Source organism: Phaethon aethereus, assembly GCF_964289735.1.
Source record: "Phaethon aethereus genome assembly, chromosome: 13".
NCBI lineage: Eukaryota > Metazoa > Chordata > Aves > Phaethontiformes > Phaethontidae > Phaethon > Phaethon aethereus.
In genome coordinates, this window is record NC_138589.1 from 12,324,362 (window position 1) to 12,341,377 (window position 17,016).

The 17,016-nt window shown below is 38.1% G+C and overlaps 1 protein-coding gene across 1 annotated transcript in view; it reads right to left on the reverse strand.

Moving 5' to 3' along the window:
- Positions 1-215: 215 nt before the first annotated feature.
- LOC309409571 (transcription initiation factor TFIID subunit 4-like) overlaps positions 216-17,016 on the reverse strand; it is a gene marked incomplete at its 5' end in the record, with an annotated part of 148,095 nt that continues 131,294 nt past the window's right edge. The window contains one exon of the mRNA XM_082005740.1: positions 216-1,998. Coding sequence (XP_081861866.1) covers positions 1,831-1,998 — 168 coding nt within the window. The 3' untranslated portion in view covers positions 216-1,830. The remainder of the gene's footprint in view (positions 1,999-17,016) is intronic.

Here is a 17,016-nt window from a genome sequence, read left to right on the forward strand (position 1 = left end):
GGTTTTAATATTTCTTTGTGGGTATTCTGTTAATATTTTAATGCAAAATGTTTCTGAACAGTGCTTAAGAACTACAAGACAATGTGAAATTCATGTTTGATAAATTAATGCTGTATGTCACTCGTCGTGTTACTTTAGTAAATCGTTTTATTTCTTTACAAAATAAGTACAAATAAGGGAGTATGTTTTCACACAAATTGGGGGTATTTACGAGTATGTACAGAAATCATCAAAATAACATACTTCTAATAAACACAAGGCCTTTATAAACAATATGTACAAATTATCAATACATTTAAAACATAATTTTACACTTCCTGGCCTTAAATACCTTATGAATAATCTTTTGGCTAAATAGCAGCAGTATAAATTTTCTTCTGCTTTTCATAAACCTTAAAAAATAATTAAAACTTTTGTTTTTAAAACTATTGGACAAATAGTTCTATTTGTGCTTTCGCTATGGTTTCCCATCAAAAAAAAATTGCCTCAAAAAAGTGGCAAGCATAACATAGTAAAAATGGAAAAGATAAATAAGTAAATGTCTCCCTTCCATGGTTACTGATAATACTGTTAGGTTTGAAGTAGAACAACTCGTGCCCACCTGCCTGCTCTATCCCACAGCCATTTAAAAGACTCACACTGACTTTGCTTGGCTTTGGTGTGGGCCCCTTAAATTCCAATTCAGCAAAGCATTTAAAAAGCATTCATCCCACCGTTAAGTACTTAAAACTACTCATTATGCTTAAAGTCATGCGCTTGTTCATGAGCCTCTCCGGACCGGAGTCCTCGGGTCCAATCGTCCAAGGCAAAGGCATCGCCCGTCCCTGCGGCGCTGCCCCGCCCGCCCGGCGGCACCAGGCTCCCAGGGCTCGCGCACCCCTGCTCTCCTGACTCTCCGAGAGTGGAACCGGCCCCCAAAATCCTCCTTTACAGTGACTTTAAAAATCCATATAGAATACTTTAAAATCTTTACTGAACAATACTCTCTTTTAAAACCACCATTAAACCATACTCTTTGCAATAAATAAATTAAGATTTTTTTTTTATTTTTTTTTTTTATTTTATTTTTTTTTAGAAAATAAAACCCAACTTTAATTCGTGTTACTAACCAGCTGCTACAAATGTGCAAAAGGTTGAAGAGACTTAGAAAACAACTGGAAGCCAGTCAAGGTAACTCAGCTGGGACCGGAACGCACAGATTTCATACACTTAGGATTTGGTTCAGCAAATGGCTCAGGAAATGAGCTGTGCAGTAAAAGCAAAAATCCTAAATATATAAAACCTGTGAGAGTGTGCAGTGGCTATTGTCTTAGCTGTGCAAAAAATTGCAATTATAACTAATTTAAAATAACAAACGGGTATCACCATGGTTAGTCAGTGGAAACAGTGCTAGTAAAACTAAAAAGAAAACAAACCAGCACCGTTACGTGAACATACAGGACAACACCACAGTTGGGTCCCAGTCCTGTGAACCCGTCCCAGGCCTGGCCGTGAGCTGGTCTAGGTGAGCCACTGCAGCAGTCTTGCCATCTGCCCAACTGCAACGCCATCTGCTTCAGCCTTACCTAAAATGGCCAAATGGAGCAAGACTTTGATGTTGGTTTATCTGTGGAGTTAACATTTTAAAACCTTTTGCACATTTTTTGGTGTCTGGGGTGTTTTTGTTTTTTGTTTTTTTACATAAAGGGAATTTATTGCATGTGTCTGACAATTTTACAAAACAAAATTACTGGAACATTGACTTCTGAAAAAAATAGAAGGCACATTAAAATGACAGCTTTTCAATGCAAGTTGAGCTTCTGTATGGAGAAATCAGTACAATTCTTGGCTTTATTTAAGCAAAGCTCGATAGAGCAGGAGAGAATGGCTCATTTCTCTTTCCTGTTCCATGTAGAAGATGAAGTCCCTGAGGTTTACGCGAGTTATTTTCTGTCGTGCATACTGCCTGGATGAAGGATTCCCCAAGCCAGCCTGACTTCCACCAGACATACCGAGACCCTACGAAGAAAACACAGCAAAGTCAAAAGTCCTGCAACAGTAAAGAGTTTCCGCATACTCTCGGGTTTACAACTACCAACTGCTGGATTATTTTAAACATCTTAAATGGATTATTAAGAGTCTAATTCTGAAAGTATTAATTGAGGTTCCCCCCCATACCCCCATTCTCCTGAGTCTCACCAAGTTAACCCTGAGTTTAACTCAAGTGAAAACACACGTGAGGCTAGACCTTGTTCCTTTACAACTCGGGACAAATGTGTCTGACTAATTCTCCTGCTACAGTCATGTTAACCAGGGACGTATTTGACCAGTTTAATTTCAGGAGTCTTTTAAGGACAAAACTATTTGCAGCAGATAAATCCATCTTCAGTGTATCAAACGTGTGCACCATCCTACTCCAAATCCTGGGTCTAGGGCTGGAAAAAGGTGAGTGGTGTATTGGGATGTTGCTACCACAATAACCTCCACAGCTCTAAGTCCCATGGGGACCCCGATTCTCTCCTGTGGGTCTACTGATCCCACGGGGACCCCGATTCTCTCCTGTGGGTCTACTGAGGGAAAGGCTCAGTGTGGGGAGACGCTGAACGATCTTGCTTGAGTACACAACCAACGTTCAGCTGATAGATGGAAAAATGAAACAGAAAAATCACAAAGACATTGTGCGATGATAAAGACAAACATCAGTACACTATTCTCTAAAGCGATGTTAAATACTTGGTTTTGTTGTTTAAATTGGTTCAAAGCTACTGAATTAGTGCATACCTCATCCTGGCTCTCTGTGCAGAGAGAAAATCCACAAACTGGGCCTGAGAACACGGTCATCTAAGTATTTAGAAACTGCAAGGACACAATTACAGACTCGCTGCAGTCTTGTTGAGTTTAAAACTGAAACCTGATACACGCACACATTCAACCCTTTTTCATCCTTAGGAGACCATTGTTTTTATTATCAATTTTTAATTTTTTTTATTATCAATTTTTATTGATTTCTGGAAAAATAAACTGTTCTAACATAGAAAAATAGGTTTTAATCTCTAAGAAGATTTAAATTCTTTTTCAAACCTCTAAGACGTCTGGCGAAGTTTTCAATACTTTTAAAATCCCAAATGTACTTACTGCTGCTCATGCTAACCTACCTTTCTTTCCCCAGGAAATACTTATTCTAGGATCTTGATTCTAGCCATTAAAAATACAGTTAAGGGGAAAGATATATGGTATATTGCAAGTAAGACGTGGCACTGTTTTTTCCGTTGTTTTTCTCTCTGTGTACCAGCAGTCAGACTCCTTGCAGAACTATACCATCCAAGTTACTTCTCCTATACCTGATTATTAAATTACAGTAGTGGGGCAAATCCTGTTCTCTTGTAACCACAAACACAAAGGGCTTAATGCAATAAAATGAATGTGGCTAAGCTTGCAGGCAAGAGAGGGAGAAGCCCACAACCTTCGAGCACCGTGAGCATTTGATCTGAGGGATTCCGTTCTCCAGTATGGAGTAGCTTCTGTTAATAGATTAATTGATTTACCACCTAACCTCACTGCTCATAGGAAAAGCATGTGCTGCAGCTGCAAGGGTTGCTCATCCATGCTGAAGCCAGACGCATCCCCAGTGCACAATCCATTTATGTAGGGATGCTCTAAATTCAGCCTTTACCCCAAAACGCTTTGCATTCCTTAAAGAAATAGCATCATTTAAACCGGTACTCTTTGTCTTCCACAGGTCTGCAACGATACCCTGCCTTAAGCTGCCTCCCGCCTGCACTTCGACCATGCTTCCCTTTGCCAGGGAAGCAACTGTTTGTTGCCACTGTTTCCAACTCTCCAAGAAACCACCGTATATGTATTCATTTTAAATCAAGCTGACTCAAAAGTACTTTTCTTTCTTCTCTGTTCCCCACATGGTACATCTCTTCCCCCTGCCCCAAGTAATACTTATTTCAGATTCATCCTGACTACAGTTCCTGAACAGTGACAGACAGACTTGTAAGAAATGGGGCCACCTTAAAGTCCATTAAAAAATACCGTCCGTAGCACAACGGACTAGAACCATCCTGCACACACTTACCAAAAATAGAAAAGCTACTTAATTTTTAAAGTGTTGCTCCATATTAAACCATTTCTTGAATCAGCTGAGGTACAGTTACAGCAAATAACTGCTTTCTATTTGGACAGAGTAGCTGGAGTTAAGATGCGATAAGTCATATTCATTGCATTTATCACTTGAGATACTGAACTTTTAGTAGGAAGAGCATATACTTAATGCAACATCAAAACATGACATTAAGCTGTGCCCATTCAGAACTGCACTTGTGAGCCAATCAGTTACCTGATAATGTTCTGTAATAGCTTTTCAAGGTGGAAAAAAAAAAATCACAAGGATAATTTCAGAAAGTACAGAAGCACATCTGTAAACTGACAGAATAGTAATGTATATCTGTCAATATAGTCTCTAATTTAAATTAAAGACCAATTTGTTTGGTACTGCATCATACTCAAAATTATTCTGCAGATGCTATATAAAAATGTAGACTACTAAATGCCACGTTTTTAAAATTATATACATGAATACAAGCATAGTTAAAATTAATTGCGAAGAATAGTGGAATTGAAGTAATGCAGATTTTTCTCAAGAAAAATCACATTTTTTTATCAGCATGACAGACTTTTCATTAACCCGAACAAGCCCTGTGTTGTCTGTATCTATGGCAACAAATAAGAGTTACAAAGATAAAAGCTCTAATAAAAAAATAAATGGTTGTAAATTGTTTACATCCTTTATTTCCTGGCCTGCCACACCCAAGCTATTTCCAAGTCACACCCATTCAAATATACATCAGTACTAGTTTTTGTATCAGTGAAATTCTATTTATAATTTAAGGGGAATTTAAAGATGTTCCAGACCAGGAAAAAACTTAATTTATATATGAACTCTTTCTGCCTCTTCATTTTGAGATCGCTTGCATACATGAGTTACAGCAACTTCTTATCCCCTTCCTTCTTGTCCTCCCCTTTTCCCCACTGCCTCTTCTCCTTTCCATCCTGCCTTCTTGGAACACACCAAGGCCGCCGGTGACTGCCTTGAGCCTGGCAGCTGCCAATCCCACAGGACAGCAAGGAAGACAGCAAAGAGCAAACAAGTTATTCTGTGCTCCACGTGTTCCTCGCGAGGTTACAGAGAGGTGGGCTACAACGGGGCTTTCCTGAGATCCCCACGCAACTCCTGCTCCCAGCTGGGACTGAAGAGAAAATCAGTTCACACAAAATCAAATGCAGGAATTTGCAAAAACGCCATGGTGCCATGCTCTCTGTTAACCTGTAACCCAAGACCCACTGAAACAGTCAGATTCCATCTACTTTAATGGGCTTTAATGCACTTCAGATACGCACAGCTGATGTATATATAGCTTACATTATTTTAAATAACAGTGTTGGATAACAGTGTTAAATAACAAGCTTAATTCAACTGTTGGAAGCTACCTAGCTTGAAATTATGCCGTAAGAAGAAGAATCAGAGTAATTACTGGTTCAGTATGCACATTTTGAAGCAATTTGAATTTATGTCAGATGTGACACAAGTTTTGGGCCACCCATCTCAGCCTGTTTGCTATTTTCATGATTGTCCTCTATGAGAAAACTCATGCTGTTGGAAAAGCAGCATAAAAACGGTTCAAAATAAAACACTGACCAAAGACTTGGTTGATCACTAGGTAAATACACAACAACCCACCAAAGAAACATACGCCCTCACAGTGACAGGGTAGAAATTAAAACAAATAGTCCTGTGCACAGAGAAGCTAATGAAGCCTCATTTCTTACAGATGTGTCACATTTCTCTGGTACTACTTCTTACCACAGTAGACCCAGCTCAGCTCCTCTACAGAGTGTTCATCCCCTCTTACCTCCTCCAGAAACATTCTCAGTCCTCTCTACTACCCTCCACCTATCACAAACCCCCACCTCCCAAACCTTCACCTTTTTCAAAAAAGTCTCAGAACTACTCCATGGTTGGCTCTTCTCCCACCCTCACGTACCAGCTAGGCAATCATCGTCCCGCAGGGTGGATGAACCACCAGGCTGCATGTGCTCATCAGCCACCCAGTAGACATGTGGCCCCCAAGCCAAACTTACCCCAAAAGCTTGTGGAGCTCATACTGCAGCCTTTCTTTGCTGGTGAGACCAGCATGTCTCTCCCTCCTGCATCCAAACCAACAGTTCACATGGAAATTGTAGGGACTTAAAATCTTGAGCTCCTTCCTACCTCTGTCCCCCTTCTGCTGGTGCCCACCACCAGGTTTAGCCAGTATTTCCCAAACAGTCTACAGGCTACTGGGAAAGAGGGCTGCAAGAGACAGACACACCTAGTCTGAAATTTTCATGGACAAACTCCCCTACTACTCAGAAAGTTAAAATGTCTTTGTGCGTTAAATTACAATAATTACAGCAGCAGGTGTATGAAAATTAAACCGAGTAACTCTCAAAAATGTGCTGTTCCTTGCTTGAGATAGAAGTGCTTTCACATAAGAAAGCACATGTAATACAAAATCTATGCTTATTTTTAAAATAATGATTTCTACTGTTAAATAAATAACATTTTTCACAAATCTGTCTACCTTCAGCTTTGGAGTACAGAACCATGGAAATACAGTACAGGATATTCTTGTCAGAAAACACAAGGATGAGGGCAAATTGCATTTAATATTTTATCCATCCTTCCTTCACCAGAAAACAATTCAGTTCTGAGATCTCTCCTTTGAACATAGTCTTGAACTGCGGCTATTGCTTCTCTGTGACCCAGAAAGACAAGGCAATAATGATAAAAGATCTGCTGGTTTTCTTCCCAGGCTACATGGCACATCCTTGTGGCAGACTTACACTTCAAGCCAAAGTCTGAAGGTGGGAATCGTACAGTAACAATTCAAAGCCAAGCTATCTATGGAGTAAAACAATACCAGGAATTTTGTCTCTCCAACCTCCATGCACTGAAGAGGAGTGGGAAGATAAGGTCTATCTTAGTCTGCTCTTATTCATAAGAGGTCTTGGATCATAAAAAATATTCTGGAAATATTCTGCAGCAATGATGTTTACTTGCATAGAGTGCTATTAGATCTTTGGCTGAGAGGTACTTTGTACATGAAAAACAGGTATAATATTACATGTGACTAGCTGTTCCACGTAATTTAGGTTTTAATTCAGGACCTACTGAGGCTAACAGTAATGATTTTACTGATTTAAATGAGAGCCGAAACATCCTTAAATCAGTATTCCCCTGAAGTACAGAAAAGTAAGTAATAACCGTTTGTCAGCACCTCAAAGGTTAACAATACTATATGAAATATAATTATATGTCCAAGAAGATTGTGCATCTTCATATGCACAATACCGTGCTTTTACAAGTGTCTTTAGAAAGATTCATCACCAAAAACTACCATTTAGGCCTTCAGATCAGCAACATTTACAGGGAGGATTAGATACCATTATTTCTTTGGAAGCTAGTTATTTTCATCTGCAAACATTTTTATCCTGTACTATTTTAGTGCAACTGTTCCTACAGACTCCGTTTTGGCACGCGTTCGCTTGCTACACCCTCTTGGATGCAAATGCATCTCATTTCCCCTGGGCACATAAACACACACCTCGCCCTGCAGACAAACATCAGAAAAACTGATTTGCACAAGTATTTACAAGTACTTCAAATACCAACACAATTGCAACATTTCAAAGACAGCATGCAGTAATTTTTATATTAAGAAATAATAAGAGGAAGGTAAATCATACTAAGACATGGATACAGTGAAAATTTTTTCTTTAGATGTGATCATTTTAGTTTATAATTACATGATGTTATTTCAACCCAAAGAAATGGGCTGCCATTACAAGAAGAATGCTTTATATGTACCTGTGCTTTGCCTTTATTATGTTAAGCTAAGTCACATATGCGAGTACTATTATAATTGAAAACCTGCTTTGTAAAACAGCATCACACCAAAAACTTCCAGCTGAGAGAACCCTGGCATCTGTTACCAATCTGACCACCTATTCCTTCCCCCCACAAACCGAATGAGAGCCGGGGTCAAAAGCAGTTTCAGCGAGAAGCAACTCGGGAAGGAGAGAAATCTGCCCAAATGAAAACAGACAATGCAGATGAATGTAGGGCAGCTACGGGCTGTGGCATTTACCTGCTCAAGGGAGATGGGTGTTCAGCTGCCTGGTCCCCAACAGGTCATTTTCAGGAAGAAACCAGACTGCAACTAATTTTAACTTCTTAATCAATTTCTCCATGCAGATCTCTGAATAATCACTTCATTAATGTGAAAAAGAAAACCTCTAGTTTTTCCTGCAGAGAGATACAGCTCTGCATTCTGCGAAGACTTCTAACCTTTAAAGATCTTTCAGTATCCCTCAGTTGATATGTGATAAAAACATATGCCTTGTATCCTCTGACTTCTTGCAACACACTCACGACTTGCTCGGTGGTGCAGGCTCCAAGTCTCTTCGTTTACTTTGTTCATGGACCTGCTCTTCACTGCAGCTATAGATCTTGCCAACATCTTTATCCACAAACATCTCATACCTACCACAATTCACTACCTTACTTGGACTTAAAAGCAATGACAATTTTACCTGATTAAGAACTCTAAGTTTGGGCTGCATTCTTGCAGCGGTAATTATAAGTGGAATATTCTATTTATCCTGTTTCCATCATACACATAAATTTTAATTTTGTTTGGAATGTTTCTCCTCCCATGCTTTCCAAATGTTTAATCAAGTGCTGCTCCCTTTGAAATACTAATCCTCCCAATTTTTTTTATTGTTAGTTTTCAAGCATTGTGGTGCTCTTCCTTTCACATCTTTCAATATTATCGGGGGGTGGTTGGTTTTTTTTTGTGGGGTTTTTTGGTTTTGTTTTTTCTTGTTGGTTTTTTTTTTAGAAAGGACTTGCCCAACTTCCTCCTGCCCAGTCATACTGTACATTCCTATATTCTCTCTCAAGAGTCAAGAAACATCAAACCAACTTTGCGGGAAGCGCTACAGCCCAACTTGCAGGATTCACATTTTTCTTGAATCATATTTGATTCCCATCTGAATTTTCTCTGGTGGCAATCCTTGATATTAGTTCAAAACTATCTCAATTTTACATAGTGGGTGGTCCTTTCTTTTCTAACCAGTATGATTGTGACATTAATTTAATCAGAAACTTAAAATAATTAAAATATTCTCTACATTCATCAATCTCTAGACACATAACTGTAAAATTTAATTGTTTAAATATCTAATTAAAATATACATCATTGCTATCCCATAAAGGTTGCTTTTTTGCTGTATCTCTTACTGAAGACATGCTGAGCTGAACAACTGTAGGGGACAAGATAATGGTGAGGGACTAGATTCATTCATAGCAGGTTTTGTTGAAGAAAAAAAATCAGCACTAAGTGTATCATGACACTTTATGTGCTAGCTATATCTCACCTATTTTAGGTGAGACACAGATATCATATAGCTGTTTCACATATTGCCAGTCCTCCCAGGGGACAAGTGGGAGACAGAGAAGTATCTAAATCTTAACGCTTGTGGGGAAGGAAAAAGAAATAAAAAATCTTACAAATGCAAAATCTAAATGCAAAATCACTTTCTTAGCTCTTGAGAGCATGAATTGCCCTCATTCATCTCAACTGACTTTCAGTTCTTAAGCCTAATTATGATATATAACACCCAGACTTTAAAATAATTATGTTTGCAACTGTGGGCCATCTTGTGCACTCCCAGCAATTGTGCAAGTGCCAATCAAGTGACTTTATGCACCACTTGCCAAGCAAAGGGCAAAAATAGCCACAGATCTACCAGCTCTTGGCACGTTTTATTCCCGTGTAAAATTTGCTCGCAGATTAGTTACAATCTCCAAACAGTGGTATAAACCTTTCCCTATAATTAGCAGAGGCTCCTCTGTGGACTGAGGGTAGTATATGGCCCTAATTCGTACACCCAGCCCATTAAATAAAAGAAAACAAAGCAGGCAATGCGGTTATCTCTGGATTGAGTGGCAATAAAATTAAGCCCTAAATGCTAATACCTTCAGCTTGCAGGATAAACACATTGTCAGAACACAGACCAGTGTACAGGAAATAGACCTTAACATTTGTAAATAAAATGTGGAAGACTGCTAACACTCTATTACTGCAGATATCATGGAATATAATTAAGGCTTGGTGCATTTCAGACATGAGGGAGAGATGATAGAGTTCAGCAGGGAGAAGTGACTGAATCATTTAGCCACTCAGTGCTTGATTTAACATTTCTGCTTCTTACAGTTAAGTCTCACTCTTGACTCTTTTTAAGTTAGTGGTTTTGTTTGTTCAGAAAATATTCAAAAAACTTAAATCAGATCAGCACAAACTCCTCGAAGAATGGCTCCAAAAAAGGAAACAAGGTGGGTTTTCTTTCCTACAGATATCAGTAAGCTCATAGGAGCCCCCATTCAGTAAGTTCTTTAGCTTTCCTTTCTACATTATGAAGACAGTCCCTCGCACATCACAGTCACCATGTGCTGTTTATCATGCTGTTCTCTTTCTCAAGTCCTTTTCTAAGTCCCCTGCCCCTCTGTCTTACCAGGATCACTTCTCCAGGACTCAAAGCAGATACACTTCACATCCTGCATGTCTCCACCACTCTTCATTTGCTCTGTCCTCCACACTGCAATCTGATCTGCCGCCCAGCTTCAAATTGCTTCAGCATACACACTTCCATTGTCTTTTTGGTTTTTTTAAACCTTTGCTTCATACTGTCCTCTAACCTCTTAGTGTCAATCCAGGTTTTTCCTTTCTCTCCATTATCAGACAAAATAAGACAGCCAAGCCTTAAGTAAAAAGCAGATCAGTTCAACTTATAAACACTGTACTGACAATTTAAACTTTGCTCTAACATTTAAAAAACCTTGTAATCCCCTCCTACTTCATGAATTCCCAAATCCTTATCTCCCTCCAATCCATTTCACCACAAAGCAAACAACCAACCTTTTAAAGATACTTATATTCAACACAGCCAACAACAGAGAATAAACCTTGAATTTCAAACTAAGCCATTTGAAAAAAAACCACACTTACTTGTTTTTGTAAATTTAACCTTTTCACTCTCCCAATTATCCCAGATCCACCTCTTTTTATAAAGTGGGATTAAATGCATCACAAAAACTTTCAAGAATATTCTTTAACCAACTGTATCTTGCTCTAACAAAATGATTCAGCAATCCATATCAATATCTAAAAAAACCTCTCTTCAGTTTACAGGTGATCATGGAGGAGACATGGTGATATACAAAAACTTTTTCAGATGTTAAACCTTACTCTACCTTCTCACCTTTACTGTCCTGATAAGTTTGATACCACTCAGACTACCTCAAGAAAAGAAGAATTAACAAGTAAGTGATCACAGCTAACTTTACCTTTCCTTTATTGGGGGAAAAACCCATATATATATATATATATAGTTATTAATATATTAAAATATTAAAAAACAGAGAGTCAAAATCAAAGGCTCCATTACAAACAATTCTAATTAAAACAGATTATAATATGTAATAGGAAATAAGTCTAAGACAGACACAAAATTGCCTAATACCATAAATCATCTGATAGATACTGAATTACTAACAGGTTCCGAAAGTTGACAATGATCAATGTGTAAACTGACAGTCTCCCGGATCTAATTACTCCCAAAATAAAATAAACATGAATATTATATATAAAAAAAGAGGGTTGCAACTACAGAAGAAAAAACTTTCCCAAAGTACTAGCCAAAAACAGAGGCTCGTGATGGGATTTTTGAGGGGCAAGTTAAACAGAAGGCAGTGGAGTGTAATATATTCACTGTCTTTGGAAAGGAGCTGGCACAACCAATCATCAGCAACGTGAGAACTCGAACAGATGACGGAAGAGGGCAACCAAGCAGACATACGCCAACGTACACATGCACACACACTGAAAGGGATTACTAAATTAATTAGAGGCAAGTGAAAAAACAACACGGAATTTAGAATGCACTCAATAGTATGGAATGATGCTACTGGCCTATTTTTACCATTGGCAGTAAGAGAGGAGAAGCAGCTAGCTCTAGTAGGAGCAAGTGCATTATGATACAATACAACATGAGCATTATAAAATGCGAGATGAATCTCAAGCCCAGAGGCTCTTTAGCACCACTCCAAATCACAACTCTCTGCCTTCATTTTTCTTCTTTGCTACCATTCCACTTCTTCTCCCAGTACTTCTGACTTGATTAACCCTTTTTACTCTTCCTTGTCTTCTGTCTTCCTATTTTCATGGTATCACATCAGATTCTTTAAAAAGCGTCTGAGTAGTAACAGGAGAGATTATAGATCAGGAGTCGTATTTTCCAAAGTGCTCTAACCCAGTGAAGCTCCAGTTGTTTCCAATGAGAAATTTATCACTTCATTGGCACCTTAATAAGATTGCATGCTCTTTTGAAAATCTAGCCCCTGATGAAAAGTTAGAAAAACCATAAATCAAATTGTAACCTGTTTTTAATGGTCTGATTTCAAGTGCTGTGGATTTGTTTTTTCTTTAAATACTTTCTCCAGAAATTCAAGTATAACAAGCCTGAAACAGACTTCCTGAAATACAAGCTTCATTTTAGCTTTTTGGGAATTAGAAAAGATACAGTTGCACGCTATGCCTAATTTTGTTTATCTCTTTCTGGAATAGTGAGTTCTGTTGTGCAGTTTAACCAATTACGGCTTTCTCATTAACCTGGCCTGAAATTATGAAATTAATTTTTCAAGAGCTTTTTTGGTCTTTTTAAAAACCTGTGTTAGGATCACTGATCTTTCCACACAGTACATATCATGTGCTACCTGAACATGTGCAGCAGTAACATATGGTACAGTAGGTTATAACTATTTTACCATCTGTTCTATCTGAACTCTAACCTTGATAATCCCATATCAGCTTTTCCCGCTAACTGCCACAGTTCTTAGATCTTGGCTTCTACTTACCCTTTTAAAATTAAATTGCAGCAAAACAGACAGCCAGATTATATGCTGCTCTTCAGAAGCCTTCACTGCTCCCCAGGTGGCTTAATTTGGTCAGGGTATTAAACAAGTCATTCCTTCAAAACTGCAGGCTTGCCCCCCGCCTCCAGTTAATACAAGTCTGTAACCAGAACGTTCTTTATTCTGAAAGCCAGTACTGAAGAGCCTGCCATACTCTTTACATACTCATTTATAAAGTACTTTGTTTCTATTATGCTCTTATTTAGAAAAGTGCATCACCTTCAGTGAAGCTACAGCGGACACAATACTTTCCAAGAGCAAACTTCAGGTTGTCAGCTGTGTTCCCCACAGTGCTTGACTCAGTTTCTGTCTAACCAACTCACACTGTGAAGCAGACCGGGTCTAATTGGTTTTTTGCACAAACAGCAACATTACTGTAACACCATACCACCTTGCTACTCTGCGTACCTGCCAAAACTGAACAGTAGCATCATACTGAAAAAAAAAAAAATGTTAATTTTATGGCAATAAACGTAAGTTTTCCCCAAAGTTTGGAAAACTGGACAGAGTCTGTAAATCGAGAAAGGATATTTGAAGCTTTTATTATTATTGGGTTGTTTTTTTGTTTTTGTTTCTTTTAAGACTTGCATCCCATGTCATCAAGTTCCATTTCATATAGATGTTGGAGTTTGAAGTCTAAGCTTTAATTCTAGGGATTGCCAGCACAGCTCATCTGGAGGACTGCTTTAAAATTGAGAGTCTGCCTTGTTTACAAAAACTCAAAGAATAGCTACACAGTAATTAAAATCCATGAAAGACCGTGGCTTTAGTGAATTCATACATACCCTAACAAAACTACTACATATACACAGACATATGGAAAACATAAATATATATTTAATAAGTACTAATGATAGCCATAAGAACATATGCACCTCTAGTTTTTATGATATGTAAACAAAGCATTAGCACTTGACAGTACTAGTTCTTATGGATGATGAAATTGAAGAAAGACTCAAATATAGTTATCACCAATTACTATTTTAAAATATCTAGATTCAACTCAAAATATTAAATCGTAACAGCTCAGTAAACTTCTCTGACTCATTATCAACTGAACCAGACTGTAATGCCTACACAATGAAAACTATGTAAAAGAATACTTTGTAAAATGATTCAACTTTTAAAATCAGTATAATCCCTTCTCACTAAAAGTATTCATATCTTCTCCATTTTGAAATACCGTATTATTTCTACGCATACTGTTTCCCTTCCGATTTCTTTTTAGTATCTGAACAAAAGGGGAATTCGATTTTTTGAATGTGTGAAGAAATCAGTTCATGAGATATAATTTTGCTTTTTCACACTTGAATAGTTTAAATATGTTATTCAATGTTATCTTGAGGCACAAACATAAGGCATGTAGGTTAGAGAAGTCAAAACTACATACTAGTCTGCTACCTCAAATGTCTTTCAAAATATGCAACTGAAGGGTATCATTGGAAACTATCATTTAATTAAAGAATATTGAATTTAGTTGTAATCAGGGTCCTATTACACAAATTGCATACAGTGACTATACAAACACACCGAGTCCCTGACTATCCATATAATATATATGTAATACAATTCCATACATGTTTTCCAGCTACACAAAAGCATCTCTATTTTATAGCTCTACTTGGGGGAAGAGCAAAGTACTTATTTTCCTTTGGAGTTTATGGTAAAACAGCCTCTTCCCTACCTATACAATGCAAGAGAAATAAAAGCTGTAATGGATAACAACTAGAGTTTACACTTTGCTTTTCCTCTCCAAATACATGAGGACATTAGCTCCTTCCCCCAACCCCCCAATTCTCTTTTGAATTCAAATATTTCCACCTCTGCATAAAAATGACTTTTATTATGCAGTTTCACAGACTTTCCTAGGTTGGCACCCCAGGAACATAATCCTGTTTCACAAAACAAAAACATCTAATTACCCCAGCTGCATAATTCATTGGCCCATAAATAAAAGTTGGCCAACCCATGATCTTATCTGACAGGGAGCACATGGGAACCTCGCTATGGGAGAAACATCGGCCAGGGCTGGCGGCAGCCACTGGGCTTTGCAACCGGAGGTCAAGCGCTCCGCTTGGGCGTCTTGGTCTCACCAAGGAGAACGTGGGCAAAGGAGAGGAAGCCATTTTGCAACCTGGAACTTGTACACTTGCAGGCAGTTAGTCCTGTCTGTGGTCGCTCAGTGTGTTTGCAGGTGAATCATTTAACGAGAGGTTTCTATCCAAGCTGTGATCCTCCACAGCCTCACACACTGCGAAGAGCCCCATGAGCTTTGTGATTAACTGAATAACAGTAGTAATAAGCAAGAGAAAATACTTCAATTGGCAATACTGTAAGTATATACTAGAGGTTTGCTTCAATCACATTGAGAAGCAAGACTGTAATTTGAAAATCAGACATTGCTCAGATGACAAAACCAAAACACACTTATCGAGTATTCCTTACTTTGCATCTGTTTTTCCTACGATGCTGATGAAAAGCCATGTACATTCACACCGTTCTGGCAAACTTCCCAACAGAAACAGAAACCTTTTAGACGCTGTCTATAGAAAATTTCTGCAGGTTCTTTTATTATTGCTTGTTTGTTTTAATTTACCAGAGTTGCTTTTATGTTCCATGTAGCCTTTGAAGGACAGCATCCTGTTTGTTTTCATGATCAAGTATCTGCAATTCACTAAATTACAAATAAAGACGAGACCTGGGCCACTCTTGGTGCCAGGTAGAAAAACACCTTACGGTCTCAGATTAATTTCAAATGGAAAGAAGTGATTTTTAAAAGAACACTGAATTGGGCTCTAATGTGTAACATTTTACCACATAATAAAGACTAAGCTGGAAAACATTTCAATTCTCAACAATGTTTTCATTCTGTGTTATAACAAACATGAGTGGCAGAGAGACTTGTCAACCCACTGGCTAAGGCACTATTCATCTTTCATCTCCCAGATCTGGGCTGCAACCACTCAGCAATAGACTCACTTTCTCACTAGAAATGTCATCTTGGAGCTGAGAAACCTTCTTGACAAATATGTTTTTGAAACAGATGTATTTTTGCTAAACATTTTATCTTTGACAAAAATACATTTTGACAGAGAAAGTTTCATTGCAAATTTTTTTCACCAGCTCTAATAACAAGAAGTTGGACTTTTAGGGCCCAAGTGTGGAAAGTTGCTCAGACTATGCCTTGCTGATTGAGATGAGGTCTCCCTGGCTGGAGTAATGACTATTGCTGTAACTGCAGTAAGGGAAATATACGTCAGTTATCCATTGCTCTATCCTGATTTACGGGTGTTTACCCTAAAACAGCAAGCTACAGGTCCCCCTTCACTGTGACATTCAGAGCAAGGCTAAGAACCCGACCTAAACCTGTCTCATCCTCTTGAGCTGGTCTTCACAGCTATATCTGAATGACTACTTCATGTACTTAAGTAGTAATTAACAACATAGATGTTTAGAATAAACGAGTAAGGACAGGGTATTTAAAAAAGAGTTAACAAATGTCCTTAACGTTGCTGCTGGCCTAATAACATTGCTGCAGTAATTTATTTGATGTGGAGTTTATTTAGCTGCTGCAAACATACAGGATTATAATAATCATAAGCAGGTCGTGTTAAGCACAATACATCTTGGATGTGCAACACGGTGTTAAAAATAATCCCAGAAACAGTATGCCTTAAAGATATTGTATATGCAATATCTTCTATAACCTGATTGTGAAAAGCTACCCAGAAAGCATCTTTCAGACTTAAAAAATTATTAAAAGAATGCAACAAAACAACCAAGACTTCTTTTACAGGTAATTTTGCCTATATTTTGGGATAGCAAATATTCAATTCAAACATCAAATCCTGGCATACTTCAGTAAGCTATCAGCACAGCAGTGCTGCCTTTTTTCCTTTGAAAAATGAAAGAATTAAATTCAAAACAAACAACTTCAATTTAACACCAAACTACAG